Raw genomic sequence first — 26,634 nt, forward strand, 5'->3', positions numbered from 1 at the left:
TGTACAAAAACTGTTGTTATCTTTTAAAGGTCTTATGATTTAAATTTGGGTAAGCTACATATTTGGTCTCTATCATTTAAACCATATTTCAATTTTGTCCATAATTTTTCAATTGTGTCAATTCAGTCTCTAACATTTTAGTGTCATGTTAATTTAGTCTCTGCTGTTATATATTAGATGAAAATTGCTGACATGACAAATGATCAAAATAAAATTTTAGTTTATTGTAACATCAATGGAAGTTAATTTTTTTATTTTAGCCATTAGACAAGTTATCAATTTTCGTCAAAAAGATAACAGTAAAGACTAAATTGATATAGTATTGAAAGTTTAGGGATCAAATTGACACAATTAAAAAGTTAGGGATCAAACTGAAATATGGTATATAGGATAGAGATCAAATATGTAATTTACCCTTTAAATTTATATAGTAATATGGTATGAATTTAACTTTTTTTGAGAAGGATTGTATGGGTTTAATAACTTATTATGAGTTTAAGTAAGAAAATAATTATATATAACTAGCCTCTAAGCATGCACGTTGCACATGCTCAGATTCTATTTTTTTGGGTAAATATATATTTTGCATCTATTTTTTTTTAATGAGCTTTTTGTTGCATAATTTGTCTATTTGTTGTTGTTTGGACTATTTTTATTATTATTTGGGCTAATATTTTATTTTTGTTATTTGAGCTTTTATTATTTTTTTTAAGGGGTAGTTAAGAAATGTGTTTGGAGATCAAGATTATTTTTGGAGTAATACCACATCTGCAAAATTTTCACAATAAGTCCTAGGTATGATGTCAGTAATGGGCTTGCATTAAAATCAATATCAACTTACCAGACCATTTTGAGTGTGTATTATGTTGTAAAAATATAACCCTAACTTCCACTAAAACATTGCCTAAAAAATAGGGTTACTTTCCTATTGATTTTCAAATGTATTTATCCACTTATAAATTAAAATTTCAAAATAAAAGTTAAATATATAATAAAAAACATAGATTTTTTTTTTGCTACTACCACTAAAAAAAAAAGAAGCCTCATCTCACGCGCGAAGCGCGTGTGAGGCTAGTTTTTTTTAATGAGATTTTTGTTGCATAATTTGTCTATTTGTTGTTGTTTGGACTATTTTTATTATTATTTGGGATAATATTTTATTTTTGTTATTTGAGATTTTATTATTATTTTGTTTAAGGGGTAGTTAAGAATTATGTTTGGAGATCAAGATTATTTTTGGAGTAATACTACGTCCGCAATATTTTCATAATAAATCCTAGGTATGATGTCAGTAGTGGGCCTGCATTAAAACCAATAACAACTTACCAGACCCTTTTGAGTATGTATTATGTTGTATTATAAGTTTTCCAAAAATCTCTTTCCCTTTACCCTGTGTGTGAGTTTATTATCGAAAAAAAAAATCAATAACAATTTACCACATAAGATTTGTTGTGAAAATATTGTGGATATATCATTATATTGAACCTATATTCTTGAAATTTTCAAATAAGGTGTTCAAATTTTTTTTCAAGGATAGAGAAAACAAGTCAGTCTAATATATATATATATATATACACACATTTTTTTTTTGCAAGCAAGGAGCTCAATGCAAAGCAGGTACGGATTCAAGTGGTGGCCCAAGGGGGCCTGAGCCCCCCTTGGGTCCAAATTTTTTTTCTTTTAGTTATTATGTATTTTATTTTTATAGCTGGTTTCAAAACCTTAGACTCCCATTCTTCTCAATAAGACTAACAAGTTTGATCCAAATAATAACTATTCAACTCAAAAATTTAACAAAAATAATAAAAACATTCACAATGGTGATTGTATTTTAGCAAAAAAAAAAAAAAAAAAAATTTTTACCACCAAAGAATCAAAAAATCATGTGTTGTTGGAGAAGTTAAAGCTACATTTTTTTGCAACTACAGTAAATTGGTATTTATGCTAGTTGACTGTAGCATGTTGTTAAAAATAAAATATAATCTTTTATTAAAATTACTCTTCCTTCAATTAAAAAATTCAAATTTTCTCTCTTCATTTTTTATTATAAGGAGCATTTATATTATTTTAAATGAAGTGATAAAAAATAGAACATTTGATATTACGTGTATTGGAAAGTGGGGTGGTAAAATATATAAAGTAATTTTTTAAGGTGCTAAAAACTAAAATTTTTAGCAATACCACTATGAATGCTCTCTAACTTCAACAAAATAAAATCCTAGCCAGCCTAGTATTTAAAAAATACACATTATTTTGTTTTTGTTTTTGTCTTTGTTAGTAAATGATTGCATCTTAATATCTTCATCTTAATATTAATATATATATATATATATATATATGAGTATAATAAGCTAAATAAAATGTGGGAAATGAAAACCTAATTAATCATTTATTTATTTTTGTTATAGAATGATTGTTTTTAAATAAAACAACAATTAATTCCTTTTACGTTAAAAAAAATTTAGTCCCATTCAAAGAGGGAAATATGATCTTATGAGATAATGATCACGATCATGAAGACTACTGACATGGTCTTCACTAACCTTCCAACCAATAGAATGTTATTATTTATATAAATGTGATATCATTTGGTAATTTTTATTTTTTTTATTCCTTGGGCTGATTAAGAAACACACATATACATTTGCATTGATAACATCATTTCATTGGTAAGGGAAGACCACATTAGTAGTTCTTCCGGTGTAAATAATAATTTCTTTGAATCTCTCCTATATAAAGATGATGAAATGTTATAATTAGACATGAGTAACTATTTTATAACATTTTTACAAACTTTGATGATGTGACAAAGTCTTATTAGTTTTTATTTGGGCCCCACTATTAACATCACAATTTTTATATAATCGCCCGCCACATTAGCATTTTGTAAATTAGTTTGTGGTTTTAATATTTTCCCTCTGACTAATAGGTTAATATTTATATAAAAAAATAATAATTCAATTAAAACTCAAACATGCATGCAAGATAGGGAAGTTAATTTCTCCCGTGTTATTGCATAAGTATTAGTACACGATCGAACTCCTCTGTCAACATAATTAATTAGAGCCATTCAATTTGAAACCACCAAAAATAACTGGTTGCTTGGAATGGTAAAGAAGTTAAATGATGGTGGTCTGTTTGAACTGTCCTAAATCCTAATCTAGCTAATTTTAGCATTGCCATTGCCTTTGTGACATAACCTCTTTTTGGGAGGTTATCCTTAGCCACAACAATACAACTCATCTTCCAAAATATCGGTCAGCCATTGAAAGTTAACGTTCACTAACTACCATAAGGTCCATAACCATCCATGCAGAGAGATAATAACAAAAAAGATTTATTACTCACACTAATTAAAGAAAATTAAAACAGCTATAAAAACATACCCTATTCATGTCTATCTGCTTCCACACCAAAAAAGAGAGAGAGAAGAACTCGCATTCTTTAATAAAAGCATCTTAATTTCTCTCCGACCCGCCTCGCCTTAATTAATTTCATTTGGCGGGGAAGCCGGAGTATTTTGCTTTGATTTGGGTGGGAGAGACATACACACATTGTATATATATATATATATATACACACATTGAATTGAAAAACATTATATAAAAAAAAAAAAAACAACAAAAAAAACAAGATGATAGGAAAAGCCGCTGTATCTGCAATTTCTGTCATTCTTGTTGTTGGTGTAGCTCTTGCTATTGTGGGTGTAGTTCAACACCAAAGTTCGTCCAAGAGCGACAGCGCTAGCGACCAGATTTCAACACAACAGAAGGCTGTCTCAGCCTTCTGTGGAAAGACAGATTACCAGGAAATTTGCCAGAAGACCCTTACCCCCGTTGCTGACCAAGGAGTCAAAGACCCTAAGGAATTTCTCAAGGCTGCATTACAATCCACAATCAATGAGGTTTCCAAAGCATTGAACTTCTCTGATGATCTCATAAAGAATGTGTCATCTAGCACCCCTAGAGTGAAAATGGAAGCGGAGGATTGCAAAGATTTGTTACAATTCGCTGTGGATGAGCTCCAAGCCTCGTTCTCTATGGTGGGTGAGAGCAATGTTAACAACATGACTGACAAGGCGACTGAGATTAAGAACTGGTTGAGCGCTGTTATCTCGTACCAAACTTCTTGCCTTGATGGGCTTTCAGAAGCACCTGAATACCAAAGCCTCATGGGCAAGAATCTCCAAAATGCTTCATCGCTCACCAGCAATGCTTTGGCTATTGTTAGTGAGCTTGGTGCAATCCTCAAGGCGTATGGTTTGGAATTCAATATCAAGCCCAGTAGTGGTAGTCGCAGACTTCTCGGTGAGGATGGGTATCCAACATGGTTCTCAGCCTCAGACCGCAAGCTTTTGGCTGCAAGAGGAGCCAGACCCAACGCGGTTGTGGCTAAGGATGGAAGTGGACAATTCAAGACCATTTCTGCTGCACTTGCTGCTTACCCCAAGAACCTCAGAGGCCGATATATTATCTATGTCAAGGCTGGAGTCTATAACGAGTACATTACCGTAACCAAGGATCAGAAGAACGTCTTCATCTATGGTGATGGACCCAGAAAGACCATTGTCACCGGCAACAAGAGCAACAAGGGTGGCTTCTCCACCTTCAAGACTGCCACCTTCTGTAAGTATAATGTCACCCATTTAAAATTTTCAATTCGAAAAATAAAATGTTAGCATGAAATGCTTTCAATTCATTTTAAGTAAATTGAAGAGGATTTTATTTCACTTTTTAATTATGTTATTGTTTTGTGTTTTAAAAATTGACGTATCATGTTATAAGATCAATGTATTAAAATTTGTAATAATTAATAATTATAATATTAATATATAATAGATTTTTTTAAAAATTAATCCAATACTCTAATGACACAATAGATTTCATAAATATTAAGATTATATGTTGGGTAAGTTTATGTTAGCTTTTAATTTTTGCATATAACTTTTTAAAATTTAATTTTTTGAGAGTATAATTATCCTTAGCACATTTTCAATAAAAAACTAAATAAATTGGTGCCAAATACATATGTTGTAATTAGTATACAATAAAAGTAATATTAATGATAGTTCAAACGATAGTTTAATAACATAATAAATTTTATAATTGTTAAACTGATATATTATGATTAGTGTAAAAAAAAAAAAAATGATATTAACAGTGATTCTGGTGAAAATCATGTAACACTAATTACAATTTATCATCGCTACAAATAAAAAAAGTTGTGTAATTCACTCATTTGTAATACTGTGATTCAAGTCACAATCTTGGTTCACAAAAAAGAAGTGTGTACTGTGTATGTAATAAACATTTGCACCTTGTTGTTTTGCATGTGCATGATGCAGCTGCAATTGGACAAGGGTTCATTGCCAAGTCAATGGGATTCACCAACACTGCTGGTCCAGAAGGACACCAAGCTGTGGCTCTCCGTGTCCAATCAGACATGGCAGTCATCTACAACTGCAGGATGGATGCGTACCAAGACACATTGTACGTCCAAGCACATAGACAATTCTACCGCAACTGTGTGATTTCAGGCACTGTGGATTTCATCTTTGGTGACTCTGCCACAGTTATCCAGAACTGTTTGATCATCGTCAGGAAGCCTATGGACAACCAACAAAACACAGTGACTGCACATGGCAGAGCTGACAAGCGTGAGACCACAGCTTTGGTTATCCACAACTCCAGGATTGTCCCAGAGCGAAAACTCTTCCCTGTCAGGTTCAGGTTCCCAACATACTTGGGAAGGCCATGGAAGGAGTATGCCAGGACTGTGATCATGGAGACTACTTTGGCAGATTTCATTAACCCAGCTGGTTATTTGCCTTGGTCTGGAGACTTTGCCCTTGCAACCTGTAGTTACTTTGAGTATGGTAATCGTGGCCCTGGTGCTACCTTCAGGAGGAGAGTGAAATGGAGAAATGTCAGAGTCATCAGAAGGAGTGAGGCTCTTCAATTCACTGTTAATTCTTTCATTCAAGGCAATTACTGGTTGAAGACTACCGGAGCTCCTTACTTGCCCGCTTTGAAAAACTGAGTCGTGGAGGTAGTGATTGAGAGAGACCCACTAAGATATCATTCAAATGTTTGTATAACAATTTGAGGGTAAACTTAGATAACAAAAAAAAAAAAAAAAAAAAAAAAAATTACATACGTATTATTTTGGCTAAAGCCGATCGATCGATGGGCTTTGTTTATGTTTTTAGCAATTTGTGTCTCTTTTTAGTGTCCTTGGGTCCCTCTTTCATGTAGAATGTGATTTTGTTGTGTCATTATACAAGAAAAGAAAAATTTGAAAAATCTGACTTCTTGTATGTTGTATGCCATTATTCAAATTATTAATAATATATATATGATTATATAATATTAAAATAGACCATTTGAATTAAAAATAAATAAGCAAGTTCTAGAAATTGATCCAGATATATCAGAATAAATACAACGGAGTTGGCTCATATTTGGTTCTAGGCCAATTGGCCTCAGGACTTTATTGGGTACCGCAAAATCAAAGGTATTTTTGAGGTTATAACCAAATAGGGTAATGTCATATATAAGCATTATTGTAATCCTAATTTCTCAATAAATGATTCTCCCCATTTTAAACCTTGCCCATTTCTTCCATTTCATTGTCTAAAAGAAGAAAATAAAATTTGAATAACGAAATTGATAGCTTTTGATATCAAAACAATCATATTCTTAATTTTTCATATAGCGGATCATTAGCCGTTCACTTTTATGGATGTAGGTACAATGTCGAATCATATGAAATATCTATGTTAATTTGGTTAATTATATAATAATTTGGTTATTTAAGAGCACTTGCACTACGAGACTAGTACTTGTATAATAGAAAAAGAACCACATTTTAACCAATTAAGCCCAAAATTCTCCCATATCAAGCCATATGTAAAATAGTGTAAAAATACATGATTATTATAAGTAAGCGTGTAAATTTACACTAATATTATTTATTTTACAGTTAAATTATTATTATTTCTTTAGGTAACCCAAGAATGAAGAAAAATAATGGATAATAGTTATTATATGTGAAATAAAAACAATTTAAAAAAAATTCAGAAACATTGACATCTTATTAAAATAAAGTATAATATAGATTATTTGCTAAGGATGTTTGAAAAGTAAAAACGTAAAATAGTCTCCATGGTTTAGGTCAGACTGAAAAGGGTCTGGATTAGTTCCAGTGTACTTAGGTACTAGACCCAAAGTGCTCTTGACCCAAAAATAGACAAGTGTTAAATAACAATAAAACTAGACCTACTCCGGCGCAAAACGTAGAAGTCTCACATGTGAAGGGGCTCTCGTAGCGGGTCTGGCCTTTCTAGTTTCTATATACCTCACCTCACCTCGCGTGGGGAAAAGAAAAAAGCAGGGGAAACAAAGAAGAAGAAGAAGAAGAAGAAGAATAAGCAATGAGAATTCATGGAGGCAATCTGGTACGGGCACTGAAACTGTTCAAATCCTCTGCACCAATAATACCAGGACGCCCAAACCAACCACACAATCTTCATTCTTCCGTCACTTCTTCTCTCATCTCCGACTACTTTCGCTCTTACTCTACACCCACAGGTACGTTATGTTTTATTGTTTTGTGTGTGAAATTATGGAGTATTTGTAGACATTTGAAGACATTTGAAAATAGCAGAAGTGCAGCAGCAGCAGCAGCAACCTCAGCTGTCGGCCGACCTCGTTAGAATAATGGAACAAAGGTTGTCGGCTATTGAACATAGGACTACTTGTCTTCACAATCTCATCAACCAGGTAATTTCATCTTCTTTTTATTTTTTTTAAAGAAAAAAAAATAATCATTATACTTTATTTATCAACCGTTGGTCTGGGTCGAATTTGATTTGCCAATCCGCGTTTTCAAAACCTACATTTTGCTTGAGTTTTCTGAGTAAATTAGCTCCAAATAGTTATAAATCGAATTATTAAATCATTTTTAAACCATACTCAGAAAACCCAAAAAAAAAAAAAAACTTTAACTTAATTATGATATCAATGTATTAAATTTATGAAACAGAGAGTAAACACAATCAAACCTCATGTGGGTATAGTGCAACTTTTTAACCCAGAGGTACAAGTGAATAAAGTGTAATTAGTTTAGCCCTTTTTAATCTTGGGAAACTTTTTTTTTATAAATTTTTTATATGTATGAAAGAAATGGTTAGTTTTGATGTTGAATGAAGACAGCCAGAAGTGTCACCGGCAGAGTATGCAAGGGCCAATAAGGAGCTCCGGAAGCTCAGGGGTTCTATGGAGCTTATAGCTCATTTGAGGACTAAACAGAAGGTACTTTGTTAACTCTTTAAACAATTGCTGCTGAGTGCTGATTATAAATTGAATTGTGATCTTTTCAACATTGTAGTTTTTTTCCCCTAATTTTTGAATCTGATGTTGGGAAGTTCATTGCACACATGGTCATGGTATATGAGCCAAGTGTTAATTCATAGGTGGTAGTAGTGTGACTAGTGTCTATGTGTTATTATTTTTTGGGTGGCGATGTGGGGGGGGGGGGGGGGTTTAAGTTAGTTCTTGCACACGTCTAGTTGTCTTTCTCTGTGTTGCTATTTGAGAGATGCTGACCACATATATTTGTCTTAAAGGACTAATGCTGATAACTGTGTTCATAGAATGCAGTCATTTTTTGATATATTAGTAATAAAATCAAATCTTGTTTGAGTCTTCTTGTCTGTTCTTTAAGTTGTAAAGCTAGGAAATGAATCATAGTCTAAGCCAGTTGATAGAATTTCATGCCTTCGTTACTCACCTACCAACCTAGGTCTAAGTTTCCCCGGTTAAAGAGTGATACAGTTAAATATGTGTATTAGGTATTCCTTATTGCTTAAAAATTCCAGCCTATGATGGTTTTCATGTTTGTTATTGCAACAAGTATGGGTGCATGCAATCAACGACAATGTCGATCGGTTGATGTTTTGCATCTTGCCGAAGCTGTAAATGATATGTACTTGCTTTCTTACAGTGCTTCTTGCATAGCCAATTGGTTAAGGTGGTCAGAAGTGATATGATGTTTCTATTTTTCTTTCTGCAGGAGATTAATGGTTTGAAGTCACTGATGGCTGAATGTCCACAAGACAAAGACATGCTTGATATGGCCACTGAGGAATTAGGTCAGGCTATTGAAGAAGAGAAAAGGCTGCAGAGTTTGCTGCTCAAGTCCTTACTTCCAAAGGATGATGCTGATGAGAGGGACAGTATCTTGGAGGTGAGAGCAGGTAACAAAGGCCTATAAAGAAGGGCATCTTAGTGCAACTTTTGTTGAGATCTACTTCCTTGTCAATACGTTTCAAGGTTTTTTAGGCACCTTTTTTCACTTCTTTTTATAATCTTTTTATAATTGATGAAACCCTTAATCAGGAACGGGTGGGGAAGAGGCTTCTTTGTTTGCAATGGATGTGTTTAAAATGTAAGTTATTACAACAAGTTTAGAATCTCTAGTTGTATTTATTGTACTAGTTCTCAATGGAGATGTTACCTTGTTTGAATCATGACAGATATGAGAGATACTCACAAAAGAAAGGTTGGAAATTTGAAGTTGTAGATATAACAGAGTCTGATCTTAAAGGATACAAGGTGACTGTTCCATTCTCTGTTGAATGTCAAATTAATCCTTTTATGAGCCCCACCTTTAAGGAATGCAAGTAAATACTTGGTTCATATGACTTACTACCTATAGGTAGTTGTGGAGTCTGAATCTTATGTTTTCAGTATTACAGCTGGCATTCATCTTGTTGTGATGTGTCTTTCTCTTTTTTTTTGACTTGTAGTTCTCATTTACAGGAAGCCAGTGCAGCAATTTCAGGAGCAGGTGTTTATGGGAAACTTAAATTTGAGAGTGGGATTCACAGAGTTCAGGTTTCATTGCCACCTGCCTAACTCATTTTCATGATGTCAAATACCAATGACAATGACTGACATTTTCCTTTGGCAGCGAGTCCCAGTCACAGAGAAGTCTGGACGTGTTCACACCAGTGCTGTTTCTGTTGCTATTCTTCCTCAGGCTGATGAGGTACTAACTTTCCAGTTGAAATTGTAGGACACCGTTATCTGAATGTGGGATCCAACTATATTTGAGAGTTTGGTTTCCCCTTCCCAGATGGAACATCCTTTTGAGTTTCTATGTTTTAGGTCACAAACAACTTATCGCTTTTCTTTGCTCATTTGTCAGTAGTCTGTGTAATGTTTCAAGTATGAATATCTGATTGATGGTTCTCTTGTCACTGAGGTTTCTATTTTTATACAAGGAATCATTCCCTTTATCATACATGTTTGGGTCTTCTGCAGGTAGATGTCCAGTTGAGGAATGAAGATTTGAGAATTGATACTTATAGATCTGGTGGTTCTGGTGGGCAGCATGCAAATACCACAAACAGTGCTGTTAGAATAACTCATATTCCAACTGGGATGACAGTGGCCATACAAGATGAGCGATCTCAGCATATGGTATTATTTTCTGAACTTCTGCAACTGTTTTGCAACAACCTTTGGAACAGAACTGACATTTTTCTTACAAATTCTGGAAATCATAATCCCTTAAACAGAAATACTGATTTGCTAGATTTGACAACCTTTCCCTAATTTTACCATGAATTTTATTGGTGAGTAATAAACTTATAAGCAGAAAAAATCTTCTGTTGAATCTTATAGTAATTTGCATATGAGGTAGTTGGATTGTATTTTTGACCTGGCATATATATTTATATCTCTTTTTTACTTTTATTTGGTACAAAATCGAGAGGGCTATTCTCTATTTAGTTTTCCAGCTTTTGCTCTTTATTATATATTTGGAGAGCTACAGCTTCTAAATATTGGTTGTGTTGTTACCAGCAATGCCAACCTGGATAACTATCAATTGGTGTTGAAGTGGAAGAAAGTAGTCAGCAGCATATAGTTTTAGATCTTATGGTTCACTAATAGTGTCTCTTTTCTGTATTGTTGTCTTATCTGAATTATGCATAACATAGGTTTTACATAACTACAGATTTTTGAACTCCTATGCTCGTTATTTCCAACATAGGTAACATGCAGCATACTTGGATTACTTATTAAAACCTTTATATTTGGCAAGCGAAATAAGTTATACCTGTTATTTGCAACATATGCAACATGCAGCATAGTTGGATTACTTTTTGAAACCTTTGTATTTGTAAGCAAGATAAATTAATCAGCAGGCTGTGTGCTTTATTTACTATGCCTTTATGATCTTGATCTTATCCTGGTTCTTGTCTTCCGTATCATGTTTTCATCCCCTTCTCTATTTTTTTTTCTTTCTTTGGTTTTATTAGAACAAAGCCAAAGCACTTAAGGTGCTGTGCGCAAAGCTATATGAAATAGAAAGGTCTAGAATTCAGATCAGTAGATCAAAACTACGATTGGAGCAGGTACGTGAGATATGAGATGGGTTTAGGTTTGGTTTGTTTAGCTGTTTATTTTGAGATTGTTATACCTTGTACACATTTCAAAACAGATTGGTAGTGGGGACAGATCTGAACGCATCCGTACATACAACTTTGCTCAAGGGCGTGTCACTGATCACCGTGTTGGTATCACTCATTATGCAATAGATGATGTGATGCAGGGAGAAAGTCTAGATGTCTTCATCAATGCTCTTCTTTTGCAGCAGGAAATGGATGCAATTGCATCTTTTGGTTCTTCCAAGTGATAATTGTTATTTATTTATTTATTTTTTTGATTCAATTGAAAGTCACTTTCTTTATATTTTTCCATTCCTTTATGTAGAGAGAGAAAGAGAGCTCATAATTTTTTTTTAAGGTATGATTTATGTTGTCATTAAATGAAACACATGCTCTACATGTGGGTTTACCGTCATTTTTGTTTGCGTAAAACAGTAGACATTTTCATCACCCCTGTTTTATTGTTTGCGCCCATTAGGTTTCTCTTAACTTCTGTTTAACACATTCTGTACATGCACTATCTTCTCATAGACCATGAGAAAGATCAAAGAAAAGTTACTTGCATAGGCATTATAAAACTCATTTAACCAATCCAGGCTGACAATGTACTAACAACTAGGGGTGGTCATAGGTCAGTTGGGCTTAGGTTAGGCATCAAACTGTCACTTGACTCGACCATGTCAGATGGGGAAGAGATGAATCCACTGTCCACTTATGCAAAACAACCACTCGACCGTTTGAGAGTCCTCAAATTGGCAGTCAAATTTTGTTGAAATGGTTTCAACTTCTTTGATTGATGATGCTTTTCAACGACAACAAGGCTTGGCTGAAGAGAATGATAAAATTGTATAACAGTTGTAGATCTTGCCCTGAAACATGTGACGAAAGTTGGCAGCGGTGTTCAAGCAAAGTTGATGTTATTTGGCGATGATTTAGTGGCTGCGTAGCGATGGCTCTATGGCAGAATGTGGTGGAGATATATGAAAGAGAGGTGAGAGGTGGAGGATTCAGTTGAAGGTGATAGAGAAAGGTGGGTAGTGCGTGGGAGTAGGAATAAGGGGATAAGGTGCATTAGGAGTAGGGGTGGCAAATGGGCGGGTTGGGTCATAAATAGGTTGGGTGTGTAATTATCCATTTATGACCTGTTTATATATAAATTAATTATCCATTACTAACTTAAAATAGCTCCTAAAACCAATAAAATGACTAAAATACCTCCAAAATCATTTTTGGGTTTCAGGGGGTATTTTGATCATTTTATTGGTTTAGGGGGTATTTTGGTCATTTTAGAGGTTTCGGAGGTATTTTAGTCATTTTATAGGTTTCAGAGGTATTTTGGTCATTTATTAGGTTTCGAGAGTATTTTTGGTAATTTTAAGGTTTCAGAGGTATTTTGGTCATTTTTAAGGTTTAGGGGGAATTTTGGTCATTTTTTAGGTTTAGGAAGCATTTTGGTAATTTTTTGGAATTTGGGGGTCTTTTGGACATTTTAGAGGTTTGGAGGGGGGGGGGGATTTTGCTCATTTTAGAGGTTTTGGAGGTATTTTGCTAATTCTGTGGGTTTTGGGGTATTTTGGTTATTTTTTGGGTTTTGGAGGTATTTTGGTTATTTTTTGGGTTTTGGAGGTATTTTGGTTATTTTTAGGTTTCGGGAGTATGTTGGTCATTTTTTGGGGGATATTTTGGACATTTTAGAGATTTTGGAGGTGTTTTGGTCATTTTGGGGATATTTTGGTTATTTTTGGGGTTTTGGGGATATTTTGGTTATTTTTTGGGTTTTGGGGATATTTTGGTAATTTTTAGGTTTGGGGGTATTTTGGTAATTTTTTGGTTTTAGGGGGTATTTTGGTCATTTTTAGGTTTTGGGGCGGTATTTTGGTCATTTTTTGGGTTTCGGGGATATTTTGGTAATTTTTAGGTTTTGCGGGTATTTTGGTAATTTTTTAGGTTTTGGGGGTATTTTGGTAATTTTTAGGTTTCGGGGGCATTTTGGTCATTTGTTGGGTTTTGGGGGTATTTTGGTCATTTTTTAGGTTTCGGGGGTATTTTGGTCATTTTTTTGGGTTTTGGGAGTATTTTGGTCATTTTTTAAGTTCCAGGGGTATTTTGGTCATTTTCTAAAAATTTAGATTTTATGTTGTTTATTTAAATTTTAGATGGGTTTAGTGGGTATTAGTGGATTTATCCATTTAGATACATCTAATTAAATAACCAAATGTGTCTTTACCCATTTAACCCAAATATTCAAATGGGTTGGGTTAATACTTATCCAAATAAGGTGGATAATGGGTGGGTTCATAGATATGAATAAAAATTGCCACCCCTAATCAGGAGGGACATGTCAAAGCAAACTGGGCCTTTAGGTTAGCCTAGTTTGAGTGGGTGGGTCAGGTGAGGCAAGTGCTTGATCATTTCTACGGATGACTTTTTATATAAAACTCATTCACTTATTGGCCAATGTGACCAGTAGAGTAGGATTCATTATATATCAAAGCAAATGTATAGGGATTATTTCTTGGAGAAGATTCAAAATTTTATGAATTGATTTGAACTCTAGATGTCTTTCTTGGAAACACCAAAGTTCCAATTGAGTTACAAGGCTCTTGGCATTCAATATTTTAACTTTGTGAAATACTAAATTTCACCTTGAATTTGGACCATTTTGTCTCGTAGAGTAAATGAAGATATCTGTTTCTGTAATGGAATATGCTTTTTTTTTTTAAATGACAAAAATTATTAATGTTTGACTTATGAGACATGGTAATTTACTATGAAAAACAACTGTCATATTTAATTAAAAGAGACCCAAGATGCGTTTTTAGGCCATGAGCTTAGTCTGAGGATGTTTACCTGTTCGAGGATGTATTGATAGTAATAAGGATGTCAAACTTAGAGACCCCACGAGCAAATGTGGTGGCAGAAGTTGATGGAAGTAATTCGAGGAGGGGTATCTCCTCGGCTAAGTGAAGTAAGGGTCAGATGGTACGTCTTGTTAACTAGAATGATATTTTAGGAGGTCTTGTGGATGAAGATATGTTTCACAGGGGCACAGAGAGTAAAAACAGTTGGGAAATATCTTAGAGAAAGCTTCTACTACCGCATTGAATGCTCTGTACCTAAGTCTCTGGCTGCATTAATGAGGAAGTGATATTTGAATAGTGATTTTCAACCTTACAACTGTTATCTAAAGACTTCAAGAAGGTGCTGATGAGACAAGTATCAAGGGGAGTAGTCTAGGTCTACACGTGGAGAGCAAAAATGAAGGGGGGAAAAGAAGTATAAAAAGAAAGAAGGCCCTGGAGAAGAAGAGGGAGAAAGAGAAAACATTGTAGACTGGATATCTGTAATTAATCTTTAAGAGACAAGAAATATAAGAATCTGTTCCTTGGCTTGAGTCCGAGGACAAGTTTCATCATATAAATTCATCCATCCTTATCATTTTGTAATCTTGGGCCACTGTTGTTACTGTTTAAGCTCATTAGAAACAAGATTTTTGACTTACTTTCTATAAATTTATTGTATTGGGCTTTTTAGGCATATACTCTTTCTCTTGGTGGGCTTAGGTACAAATTGTGACCTTATAATTGGCGCCGTCTGTGGGAAATCTTTGGTTTTTAGTGAGTTTAAGGTCTAGTTATGGCAAATTCAGGTCCACACCAGATGGAGTCTAGGGGGTCCCAGCGTCAAGATGACTTCCTCAATCTCGAACGAGGTGGAGACCAGGAGGGAAGTGTACATACCACCCATACTAGCAGGAGTTAGTCAAGAAATGGAAGTAGAGTCTCCCATGAAGAGAATGCCAGGGCCATGCAGTTGGAAATTGACCGTTTGAGGAGACAGTTATGTCACGAATGGCGGAGGTGAGCTCCGTCCATTTTTTACTCTTCTTCTGGTGAGAATGAGGAGGGCAGCTACAGGCCTAGGTCAAGAACTCCCCCTAGTGAGTCTTACTCGTACGAAGAGAGTAACCCCTATAATCACAGGAATAGAAATTCATCCAGCAAGGGTCTGGGAACTGGTGCTATGAGCCGGGCGCTGAATCAAATTTCTAAATCACCCTTTACACGTAAAGTTGAAGGGGGAAAGCTTCCTCGGCGTTTCACTCAGCCAACATTCACCATGTATAATGGTCGAACTGACCTTGTGGAGCACGTAATCTATTTCAACCAAAGAATGACTGTGCACTCCAAGAATAAGGATTTGATGTGCAAGGTTTTCCCATCTAGCTTAGGCTTGTCATGATGAGGTGGTTTGATGGCATAGGATCAGGGTCTATTGATTCCTTTAAGGAACTCACCCGGGCATTCGGATCTCACTTTATTACATGCAGTAGAGTCCCTCGGCCTTTGGATTCTTTGTTGTCTATGGCTATGTGAGAGGATGAAATCTTAAAAACATACATAGACAGGTACTGGGAGATGTTCAATGTGATTGATGGGGACTTTGATGATGTGGCCATCAGAACTTTCAAGGTCGGCTTACCGGCTAAGCATGGTTTGAGAAAGTCGTTAACGGGGAAACCAGTTAATAGTGTGCTCCAGCTTATGGACCAGATCGATAAATATAAACGGGTTGAGGAGGACCAGCAGCTGGGTAAAGGAAAGGCGAAGGTGTTCTCTCAGGATAGGAGGGACTCCAGGTCGGATAAATATAACGATAATTGTCCTCGGCGAGATTTTGCTAGGCAGACCGGGTCTGCTATTGTGCCACAGGCAGTCAACACGGTATTTCGAGAGCCAGTTCATCAGATTTTAGAAAAGATCAAGAATGAGCCATACTTCAAATGACCTAACAAGATGAGTGGACACCCCGCCAGACGCAATCAGAACCTTCATTGTCAATATCATCAGGAGCGCGAACACACCACTGAGAATTGCAGAACCATGTGGTATCATTTGGAGCAATTGGTTAGAGATGGAAGGTTAAAATAGTTCTTATATAGGCCCAATGGATAGGTTGATCATACAGGCTGAGGCATTCAAGGGAACACTTCTTCAAGGCCTCCGTTGGGCACCATTAATGTCATTTTTGCCGCTCTTGAGAGGACGGGTCCGTGTCCCTCCCGTGTAATGACTGTAGCTCGGTCGCTACCAGAGGACTCTAATCATGACCCGAAGAGGGCTAAGGTTGCAATCCAACTGGCATTGAGTTTCTTGGAGAAGGATAAGGTTGGAACTATGCAACCACATGATGATGCTTTAGTGGTCACGCTCAAGATAGGGGGTACAATGTGAAACGTGTATTGGTGGATCAAGGTAGTGGGGCGGAAATTATGTACCCCGATTTGTATAAGGGGTTGGGGTTAAAATCAGGGGATTTGACTAGTTATGATTCACCTCTAATAGGTTTTGATGGAAAGATGGTTATACCAATGGGGCAAGTCAAGTTGCCAGTACAAACTGGGATAGAAGTTGTAGAAGTCAACTTCATAGTGGTGGATGCATATTCTCCATATACGGCCATTGTGGCAAGACCCTGGCTTTATGCCATGGGGGCTGTTCCTCCCACTTTGCATTTGAAGTTGAAGTATCCATCTAGTGACTAAGTTGAGGAGCTGATTGGAAGCCAATCTACGACTAGGCAGTGTATGGTGGCCGCAATTAGACATCCAATTGAGGGGGAGTCCTCAGCATCAAATACACACGGTTTGTAGCAATTAAAGGAGTCAGTATTATCAGAGGATCTAGTGGTGGAAGCAAAATGTGAAGGTTTAGAGTGGGTTTCTATAAGTGATGTTAAAGAGAGGTATTTTCAGATAGGCGCCCAGCTGCCTCCTGAGGAGAAGGAAGAATTGATGGAGTTCCTTAGGGAAAACATTGATGTTTTTGCTTGGAATGCTTGGAGATCATTTAAGGAACATTCTGAAGGTGTCAAGGAAGAGGTAATCAAGCTCAAGCAGGCGTGAGCTATCAAAGAGGTCTTTTATCCTGATTGGTTGGCCAACACAGTGGTGGTCAAGAAGAAGAATGGAAAATGACGGGTATGTGTAGACTTTATTGATTTGAATATAGCGTGCCCCAAAGATTCTTTTCCCATGCCTCGCATTGATTAACTAGTGGATGCCACTATGGGGCATCCTCAGATGAGTTTTCTGGATGCCTTCCAAGGATATCATCAAATACCCCTGGCCTTAGATGATCAGGAAAAAAACGGCTTTTGTTACTCCTACAGGAAATTACCATTACAAAGTGATGCCTTTTGGTTTGAAGAATGCAAGGGTTACTTATCAAAGGATGATGACCGAGATGTTTGAGCCACAATTAGGGAAAAACATTGAGGTTTGCATAGATGACATGGTGGTGAAAAGTAACGTAGTGTCCAAGCACGTGGAGGACCTTGAAATCATCTTTAAGATACTGAGGAAACACAAGCTATGCCTTAATGCTTCTAAATGCTCCTTTGGTGTGGGATCAGACAAATTTTTGGGGTATATGGTCACTCATCGTGGAATCGAGGTCAATCCTGATCAGGTTAAAGCCATAAGTAGCTTGCAGCCACCTTGAAATCCTAAAGAAATTTAGAGATTGACAGGAATGATGGCTGCCTTAAACCGGTTTATTTCTCAGTCCGCGGATAGATGTAGGCCTTTCTTCTAGTTGCTGAACAAATAGAAGGGATTCGAGTGGACTAAGGAGTGTGTTTTGGCTTTTCAACAGCTTAAGCAATATCTTTTTCGACCACCTATTATGTCCAGGCCCGAGGTGGATGAGGTGTTGTTTGCTTACATTGATGTGGCTTCTCATGCTGTCAGTTTGGTGCTGATAAGGGTTGACGACGGTGTTCAGAGACCAGTCTATTACGTAAATAAATCATTGCATGAAGTTGAGATTTGTTACTTACCACTGGAAAAAGCCATTTTGGCAGTGGTGCATGCCACGCGTAAGCTTCCCTTTTTCTTCCAGTCTCACACAGTTGTGGTCTTAACCCAACTCCTGCTCAGATCTCTACATTAGAGTGCTATTTATACAGTAAGAATTACCAAGTGGGGAAAAATTCTGGGGACTTTTGATATCAAGTATATGCCACGTACTTTTGTAAAAGGCCAGGTCCTCGCTAACTTGGTGGTCGAATTCGCGGAGCCCTCGTTAGAAGAAAATATGAAGAAGTCAGACATGGATGAAAAATCAGTTGACATGATTTCCAAGAAAGAATCTCTATCGTGGAAGGTGTACGTGGATGGTGCGGCAAATAAAAAAGGATCTGGAGTGGGACTAGTTATAATATCTCTAGATAAGATCATCATTGAGAAATCTTTGAGAATGGGTTTCTCGGCCACAAATAATGAAGCCGAGTATGAAGCTCTATTGGTAGGAATGACCATAGTTCAGAAAATGGGAGGGAAAAATGTGGAGATGTTTTCAGATTCAAGATTGGTTGTAGGCCAGGTGGAAGGGGAGTTAGAAGCTAGAGATCCGAGGATGCAGGAGTATTTAAGTTAGGTTAGATGTTTGCAATCAAATTTTAAATCTTTTGCCTTAGAACAAATCTCCAGAAACAGAAAACTCATGTTGACTCTTTAGCCACCCTGGCAATGTCCTCGGCACAGAGTTTGCCTTGGGTTATTTTAGTAGAAGATTTGTGTATGCCTACCAAGATGAATGTGGATATAGTCCGTGTTCATTAGATCAAGGTGGGACGTAGCTGGATGGACCCCGTTGTGCTATACCTTAAGGAGAATATCTTACTCGATGAAAAATTTGAAGCTGACAAGGTACGTAGGAAGGCTCCTCGATTTTGGTTGTCCAAGGATAAAAAATTATACAAGTGTTATTTTTTAGGACCATACCTGCTGTGCCTAATATGCTGAAGGAAGCACTGAAATATGTAAAGAAGTGTGACCAATGCCAGAGGTTTGCTCCCAACATTCATCAACCAGGGGGTGTCCTTAATCCTTTACCTAGTCCTTGGCCTTTTGCTCAATGGGGCTTGGATATTGTAGGACCCTTTCCCAAGGCAGCAGGGAATAGGAGATGGTTGCTGGTCGGCATAGATTATTTCACTAAATGGGTTGAAGCTAAGCCACTATCAAATATCAGGGATCTGGACGCAAGAAGATTTGTTTGGAAAAATATTGTCACCTGGTTCGGAATTCCTCATATCCTTATCTCAGATAATGGTGTTCAGTTTGATAGTAAGGCATTCAGAAGATATTACTGCGATTTGGGTATTACAAACAGATATTTCACTCTGGTTTATCCGCAAGGGAATGGACAGGCCGAGGCTGTTAATAAGGTAATAGTTAATGGGCTAAAGAAGAGGTTGGATGATGTTAAGGGGAGATGGGTGGAAGAGTTTCCATATGTCCTTTGGACCTACAGGACTACACCTTGTAGGTCCACAAGAAAGACTCCCTTTTTAATGACTTACGGGGCCGAGGCAGTAATTCCTCTCGAAACAGGTTTCCCGATGCTGAGGGCAAGCTCTTTTAGTTCGAGCAACACTGATGGGTTGTTAGAAAGGAATTTGGATTTGGTTAAAGAATGAAAGGAAAGTGCCATGGTTTAAGTAGCATATTATCAGTACAAGCTTAAACAGGGTTATGACTTGAACGTGAAGTTAAGACCATTGGCACTAGAGGATTTGGTGTTAAGGAAAGTTTTGGGTACTGCAAAAAATCCAGTTTGGAAAAAATTAGGGCCAAACTGGGAAGGGTCATATCGTATCACTTCAGTAGCTGGAATATGGACTTATTATCTAGAAGATCTGGATGAAAATGTTGTACCACGTCCCTAGAATATAAATAACTTGCGAAGGTATTATTATTAATGAAAATCTTTTTTGTTATATATAGTCTATTACTTCATGCGTTACATTCATTAGTTCTCAAAGAATCAAACAAAACCTTGGTTATGCTTGGCTTCTCGGACTACATACCTTGGAAAAAATGATATCTTCCATTATCTCTAAGTGTCAAACAGAATCTTGGTTATGACTGGCTCCTCTGACCACATACCTTGGGGAAAATTGATATCTTCTATTATCTCTAAGTGTCAAACAGAACCTTGGCTATGCTTAGATCCTTGGACTACATACCTTGGAAAAATTGATATCTTCAGTTATTTCTCTAAGAATCAAACAGAACCTTGACTATGCCTAGCCTCTCGAACCACATACCTTGGGAAAATTGATATTTTCCATTATCTCTAAGTGTCAAACAGAACCTTGGCTATACCTGGCTCCTCGGATCACATACCTTGGAAAAATTGATATCTTCAGTTATTTATCTAAGAATCGAACAGAACCTTGGCTATGTTTGGCCCTTCGAACCACATACCTTGGAAAAATTGATATCTTCCATTATTTCTCTAAGTATCAAACAGAACCTTGGTTATGCATGGTTCCTCAAACCACATGCCTTAGGAAAAATTGATATATTCTACTATTTTTCTAAGTGTGGAAATTGATTTTGGTTACATTTTTCTCCTCGGACCATAGTGATCTGAACAAACTGAGGTTCATGAGTATCACTTAAAGCATTTGCAAGCATATCATATATATATATATATATATATATTTATGGTCTGGTCAATATTTGGATGCTTCATCAAGAGCTTTAGGTCTATGTGGAATGATGTGAATGATTACTCTGTTGTAATGTATAGATTTTAAAATTGCAAGGGTGATTTATTAATATTGTTGACTTAGTAACTCTTGGTTCTATTGAATAGATAGGAAGGTATTATTTGTGGAGATTGTCTCATTGCCCCTCTAGTTAGGTACTAAGAAAGACAAAAATTACACAAGGAAAGGATATAAACATAACTATCATGAATAAAGAACTTGTAATTTTCATTTACTTAGCTCTCGGTAAGAGGCAATTTGCTTACAAAAACCTGATTACATAGTGGCAAAATGCCATCATCAAGGAAAATATATAAAGAAAAAATTACAGAGGAAGTAAAATCCTAGGGGCTAAGCTTTGGCTGCAAGAGCAGGGTCTTCTTTGGCTGGAGGAGGATGGTCTTCTTTGGATTTGGCCTCTACCTCATTCACTTTGGCCGCATCATCTTTGTCTTTAGCAGTATCCTTGGCCTTGTCATTGTCCTTGGCCCTGGCAGCATCCTTGGCCTTGGCATCGTCCTTGGCCTTAGTAGCATTGTCCTTGGCCTCGGAGGAGGGCTTGGCCTCCTTGTCCTTACCTTTATCCTTGCCAACCTCGCCCTTTTGGCCTTCATCACCAGTTGGGTAGATCCTTTGGAAGCTTCAGAGGGCGGAGGAAGGCCCTGTGCAGCAAGGGGCTGCACAGAAGATTCTGGAGCAATGACAGGAGAAGGTGTGGGGGCAACTGGGATCTCACGAATGTCAGGATGGAAGTACACTTTCCTAGGTTGCCTTCATTTCGAGGAAGTAGAGACCCCTGCAAGGTCAAGGGCTTTCTCCCAAGTTTCCTTACAGTAATCCCTACACACCTCAGTCAGTTCCTTAGCTAACCAGATCTTAGTTTCTTCTACTCCGCGGATGTAAGATGCTTGTTTTACGGCCTTGGCAGCTTCCTCGGTTGCCCGAGTAGAGGCTTTGGCTTTCTCCAAGTCCGCCTTGAGCTCCAGAACTAGTTGCTTCTGCGTGGCCAGATCAATTTCCTTCAGATGAAGCTACTTGCGCTAGTCCTCAGCCTGGGCCTTTGTGCTATGTAAGCCAGACTCTACGCTCTTACGCGCCCTCTCCTCAGTAATCAATTTGTCGGCCAGCTCCCGCTTCTCCTGTTTTACGGCCCCTAGGGTTTTAATGGTTTGGGCGTGGCGTTGGATCTTATCCTGGGTTTTCTTTCGAGCATCCTTGACCCACTCCTCGACCATAAAAACTTCTTGGATAGCCTGCATAAAAATGAAAGAGGAATCAATAAAGGATTAAAAGGAAGCCTTAAAATTTATCTGAGATAAGTGATAGCAGAACTTACCATGCCAAGATCTCTTTTCAACGACATGAAGAGGTTTTGCTGCCTCATGTTTTTTAGAGCATCCTTGTCTTTCGGCAAGAGAATAGGTTGCTCTAAAGCCTCAACAATGTAGGCCGAATGCCTCCTATGGAATTCTCTAATAGAGGAATCCATGGGATGGCGGTGCCATCCAACTCTAGTTGAGGAGCCCAAACGTGTTGCTGGAGCACCTCGGTTGCAGTCGGACCCTCCCTGTGGTCTGCGGGGGCGACTCGTTTATCTTATGCCATTTTTTGTTGCTTAGCCCCCTTTAGAGGGACCACTTCTCCCCCCTCCAGTTCCTGCTCCTTCCTCTTCTTCTTCAAGTTATCCATAGGAAGTTGTGGTTATAAGAGGAGGAAGGTTAGGTGGAAGGGTGTGTGGAAGTTGGGTTTTAGGGGCCTCTTTGGATGATGACTCTTTGTGCCTAGCAGCCATTATATCCTTCAAACCCTTCCTTGGATTCAAAGCCATTGATTCTTCTCGACCTCGCTATCTACCTCAGCGATTATCAAAGGAGGGAAATGGGCTATTGATCTATCGGGCTCACTCTCGGAGTCTGAGAGGTCGATTGGATTGATTTGCTCCTCTTCTTTTTTTTTCGAGTTAGAATTAGTCTATTTCCTCTTTGAGAGACAAGTGTGAGGAGGTAGATTCCTCCCTAGAAGCTGCTACTTCGGGATATACAAGAGGGAGAATTACTGCTATTGGGCGTACAAGAAGAAGGGGAGGAGACTCGTCGAGCAGGTCTTGTTGGGCAAAAAATCCTGCTTTAGAGACGTCTATTCTTCGGCGCCTAGGGTCACCCGCTGTGATTGCGTTACCTACATCTTGGAAGATGGTTGATATTGGCTCAAAGCCCAAGATGAGATGGACCGCCCTCAGTTGCTCGTCTTCACTTACAAATACCTCGGACCTTAAAACTCTGTTGAGGTCTTTGATGTTGGTTAGGCTTAAGCGGGGCGCTACGTGTTGCTTGTCTGCAAAAACATCCGAGGAGCATCATGGTCAGACCAATAAAATCCTCCACCAAAAGGAAATGAAAATAAAACAAAAAATGAATGATAAAGCTAAAAGAACTAAATCCCGTGTTGAGGGGCCTAATCCTATGGAATCGCACCTAGTGTTCCCTCTTGAACTGGGCAGTGAGGACCGTCGTGCCACTCCCTGGAGGTGATTAGGTAGTCGTCTTTCATGCCCTTGTTGGACTTGGGAAGACACGATATAAGCCTAACAACACTAGACCTAGACTTGAGGTAATACCTCGAGTTAGCGAGTGGGTGACACTTATACATATGGACAACGTCGTGCCATGTGAGTCTCAAACCCATCTGCTCATTAAGAGCATCGACGCTACCTAAAATTCTAAATACATTGGGTGCACATTGGTGAGGGCATAACATATGGTTATACAAGTAGCCTCGAGTTACGCTCCCCATGGGAAGCGTCATTCCTCCTTCTATGAATGCGATTATAGAAATGACGACCTCCCCTTCTTTCCTATCGGTAAGTATCTGGTCTGGGGCGCAATACCTCAAACCAACTCCCTAGGGGATGTGGTATTTGGCTCGAAAGCCCTCTATACCTGCGGTAGAGTCTATTAAGTCTTTGAATCTACCCATTTGAACAAAATAAAAACGAAGATTTAGAAAAAGGGGAAAAGATTAAGAGGCCGAGGAGAAAAAGAACCTAAAAGCATGAAAACTTACGAGAGAAAAAATAGATGACTCTTCAGGAACTTCTTGAGAGTTAGGAAAGTGAGGGATTGTTAAGGGCTAACCAGTTTATGAAGTAATGGAAAAATGGTAACCTCCCAAATGTTTTATATGAGAGGCGGGATTGAGTGGGAGTTATCCCACTCAAAATTCAAGGAGAAATTCTGACTGTAGGATTTGCATCATACCATTGAATGTGGAGGACAGGGCATCGCTTGGAGCATTTAATGAGGCATCACGGGCTTCGAAGCGTCAGAAACAGTTTCAAGAGTGGGAAACGACATTCTTACGTGTAGAGGTTGGGGAAGCGTGTAGAAGCTGTTACGTTGGGTCAAAACCCTAATTTTCTCGTCAGATGGGAGAGAAAAATGGAGTTTTGAGGGGCTATTGTGGGGATAAAAGGCCCAAGATGCGTTTTTGGGCCATGGGCTTAGTCCGATGATGTTTACCTGTCCGAGGACGGACTGATGGTAATAAGGATGTCAAACTTAGAGACCCACGAGCAAATGTGGCGGAAGAAGTTGATGGAAGTAATCCGAGGAGGGCTATCTCCTCGGCTAAGTGAAGTAAGGGTTAGATGGTACGTCATGTTGACTAAAATGATATTTTAGGAGATCTTGTGCATGAAGATATGTTTCACGGGGACACAGAGAGCAAGAACAGTTGGAAAATATCTTAGAGAAAGATGCTACCACCGCATTGAATGCTCTGTACCTAGGTCTCTGGCCGCATTAATGAGAAAGTGATATCTAAACAGTGATTTTCAACCTTACAGCTATTAACCTTACGTCATGTTGACTAAAATGATATTTTAGGAGATCTTGTGGATGAAGATATGTTTCACGGGGACACATAGAGCAAGAACAGTTGGGAAATATCTTAGAGAAAGATGCTACTACCGCATTGAATGCTCTGTACCTAGGTCTCTGGCCGCATTAATGAGAAAGTGATATCTAAACAGTGATTTTCAACCTTACAGCTATTAACTAAAGAATTCAAGAAGGTGCTGATGGGACAAGTATCAAGGAGAGTAGTCTAGGTTTACACGTGGAGAGCAAAAATGAAGGGGGGGGGGGGGAAAGAAGTATAAGAAGGAAGGTCTCGGAGATGAAGAGGGAGAAAGAGAAAACACTGTAGATTAGATATCTGTAATTAATCTTTAAGAGAGAAGAAATATAAGAATTTGTTCCTTGGTTTGAGTCCGATGACAAGTTTCATCATATAAATCCATCCATCCTTATCATTTTGTAATCTTGGGTCATTGTTGTTACCATTTAAGCTCATTAGAAACAAGATTTCTGACCCACTCTTTATAAATTTATTGTATTGGGCTCTTTGGGCCTATACCATTCCTCTTGGTGGACTTAGGTATAAATTGCGACCTTACAATAACATTCTTAAATTAGTATACCAACACATATATTAGTCCACCACAATCTCTAGCTCACATGGCTTCACGTACTAATTTATAAATGCTGTGAAATTGTTGTAGTTTTTTTTGTGTGTTAGCATTACTTGTCAAATTATCAACAAAAGAAAATAAAGTCAAATTATCAACAAAAGAATATAATAGTCTTGAACTTGTGCACGCGGAGTGTGAGCAACCAATGAATCTAAATTTATTCTTTGAAAAATGTGTATTATAAGTGATGGTTGAATATTACTTGTGCCATGAGATCAGCTTAACCATATCCATTTTAATATTAACGTTTCTTTATTCCCCCAAGTCATCAATGAGTAATTCTATGATTCTATATTGAGAAGCTGAGTTGTAATTAAAGCTCCTTATTGGCCCTGTTGGGTCCAAGATTCATATTGGGATTTCGTGTCGGCTTAGATACAGAAATCATTTACTATTTTTTAAGTTTTGGTAAATTTCGTTAATATATTATAAGGTTTAGGCTAATAACAATAAGTTTCAAGACTTTTCAAAACTAATTAATTTGGTCCTTAAAATCAACTTCATTCCTAATACAATTGTGAAAAATGACTAACAAGTCTAACAATACTTAGGGGCTAAGTTGGTTTTAGAGACCAAATTAATTAATTTTTAAAAACTTTAGATTTGGTTGGCATTAACCTAAATCTCTAAATATGTTAATAAAATTCACTTTTTTTTTTTTTTTTTTTTTCTGATAAATAGTTTACTATTTGAGTAATTGGAAGGGTTACTAATTGAGATATTTATTTTTGTTGCCTTTAGTTTTACAAGTTGAGGAATTTCTTCAGCTGTTTTAAGTTAATAATCCATATTAGCAAAACTTAAATACAGTTATATATGTCTAAATTGAACACCATTGGTTTGCTGATAACTAATTGGTCACTGGTTCAAATCCTACTCAAGGAGATTTTTGGTTTATCGCTATTTTGACCTAGTGAGCTCTCTCATTTTTTATAGTTTATCCTAGGATTTTTCTAATGTATTTTTATTTGAAAAATATTGATTATTAATTCAATAATTGAACCAATAATCCAACGGTTGAACCAATGAAGCGTCATACAACTCTCTAGACCGTTCAATGCTTATCGTTCTGATAACTATGAAATAT

General features: G+C 37.3%; 2 protein-coding genes across 4 annotated transcripts; both read left to right on the forward strand.

The window, feature by feature from the left end:
• The first annotated feature begins 3,634 nt into the window (after nucleotides 1-3,634).
• Nucleotides 3,635-6,215, forward strand: LOC142611531 (putative pectinesterase/pectinesterase inhibitor 28). Its single transcript, XM_075783582.1, has 2 exons — nucleotides 3,635-4,625; nucleotides 5,345-6,215. Exons 1-2 carry the CDS (start codon nucleotides 3,635-3,637, stop codon nucleotides 6,037-6,039), a joined length of 1,686 nt encoding a protein of 561 aa, XP_075639697.1. The 3' UTR covers nucleotides 6,040-6,215.
• A 1,013-nt stretch (nucleotides 6,216-7,228) lies between these two features.
• LOC142612671 (peptide chain release factor 1, mitochondrial) lies at nucleotides 7,229-11,885 on the forward strand. Of its 3 annotated transcripts, none has more exons than XM_075784798.1 (11): nucleotides 7,229-7,589; nucleotides 7,663-7,781; nucleotides 8,214-8,312; nucleotides 9,073-9,256; nucleotides 9,399-9,447; nucleotides 9,536-9,614; nucleotides 9,822-9,896; nucleotides 9,973-10,050; nucleotides 10,326-10,484; nucleotides 11,327-11,422; nucleotides 11,509-11,885. In XM_075784798.1, exons 1-11 carry the CDS (start codon nucleotides 7,433-7,435, stop codon nucleotides 11,701-11,703), a joined length of 1,290 nt encoding a protein of 429 aa, XP_075640913.1. In that variant the 5' UTR covers nucleotides 7,229-7,432; the 3' UTR covers nucleotides 11,704-11,885. The 3 variants fall into 3 exon arrangements, with proteins under 3 accessions (XP_075640913.1, XP_075640914.1, XP_075640915.1); XM_075784799.1 differs by having other exon boundaries at nucleotides 7,231-7,589; nucleotides 7,666-7,781; XM_075784800.1 differs by having other exon boundaries at nucleotides 7,454-7,589; nucleotides 7,674-7,781.
• The last annotated feature ends 14,749 nt before the right edge of the window (nucleotides 11,886-26,634 follow it).

The sequence above is a fragment of the Castanea sativa genome, chromosome 10, assembly GCF_040712315.1.
Source record: "Castanea sativa cultivar Marrone di Chiusa Pesio chromosome 10, ASM4071231v1".
NCBI lineage: Eukaryota > Viridiplantae > Streptophyta > Magnoliopsida > Fagales > Fagaceae > Castanea > Castanea sativa.

What these genes read in the sequence shown, in the direction of transcription:
- LOC142611531 (XM_075783582.1), top strand. Translation starts at nt 3,635, where the DNA reads ATGATAGGAAAAGCCGCTGTATCTGCAATTTCTGTCATTCTTGTTGTT. An exon ending in CTTCAAGACTGCCACCTTCT is followed by an intron (nt 4,626 to 5,344) that starts GTAAGTATAATG and finishes TGCATGATGCAG; the next exon opens with CTGCAATTGGACAAGGGTTC.
- LOC142612671 (XM_075784798.1), top strand. Translation starts at nt 7,433, where the DNA reads ATGAGAATTCATGGAGGCAATCTGGTACGGGCACTGAAACTGTTCAAA. An exon ending in CTCTTACTCTACACCCACAG is followed by an intron (nt 7,590 to 7,662) that starts GTACGTTATGTT and finishes ATTTGAAAATAG; the next exon opens with CAGAAGTGCAGCAGCAGCAG. An exon ending in GTGGGATTCACAGAGTTCAG is followed by an intron (nt 9,897 to 9,972) that starts GTTTCATTGCCA and finishes TTCCTTTGGCAG; the next exon opens with CGAGTCCCAGTCACAGAGAA.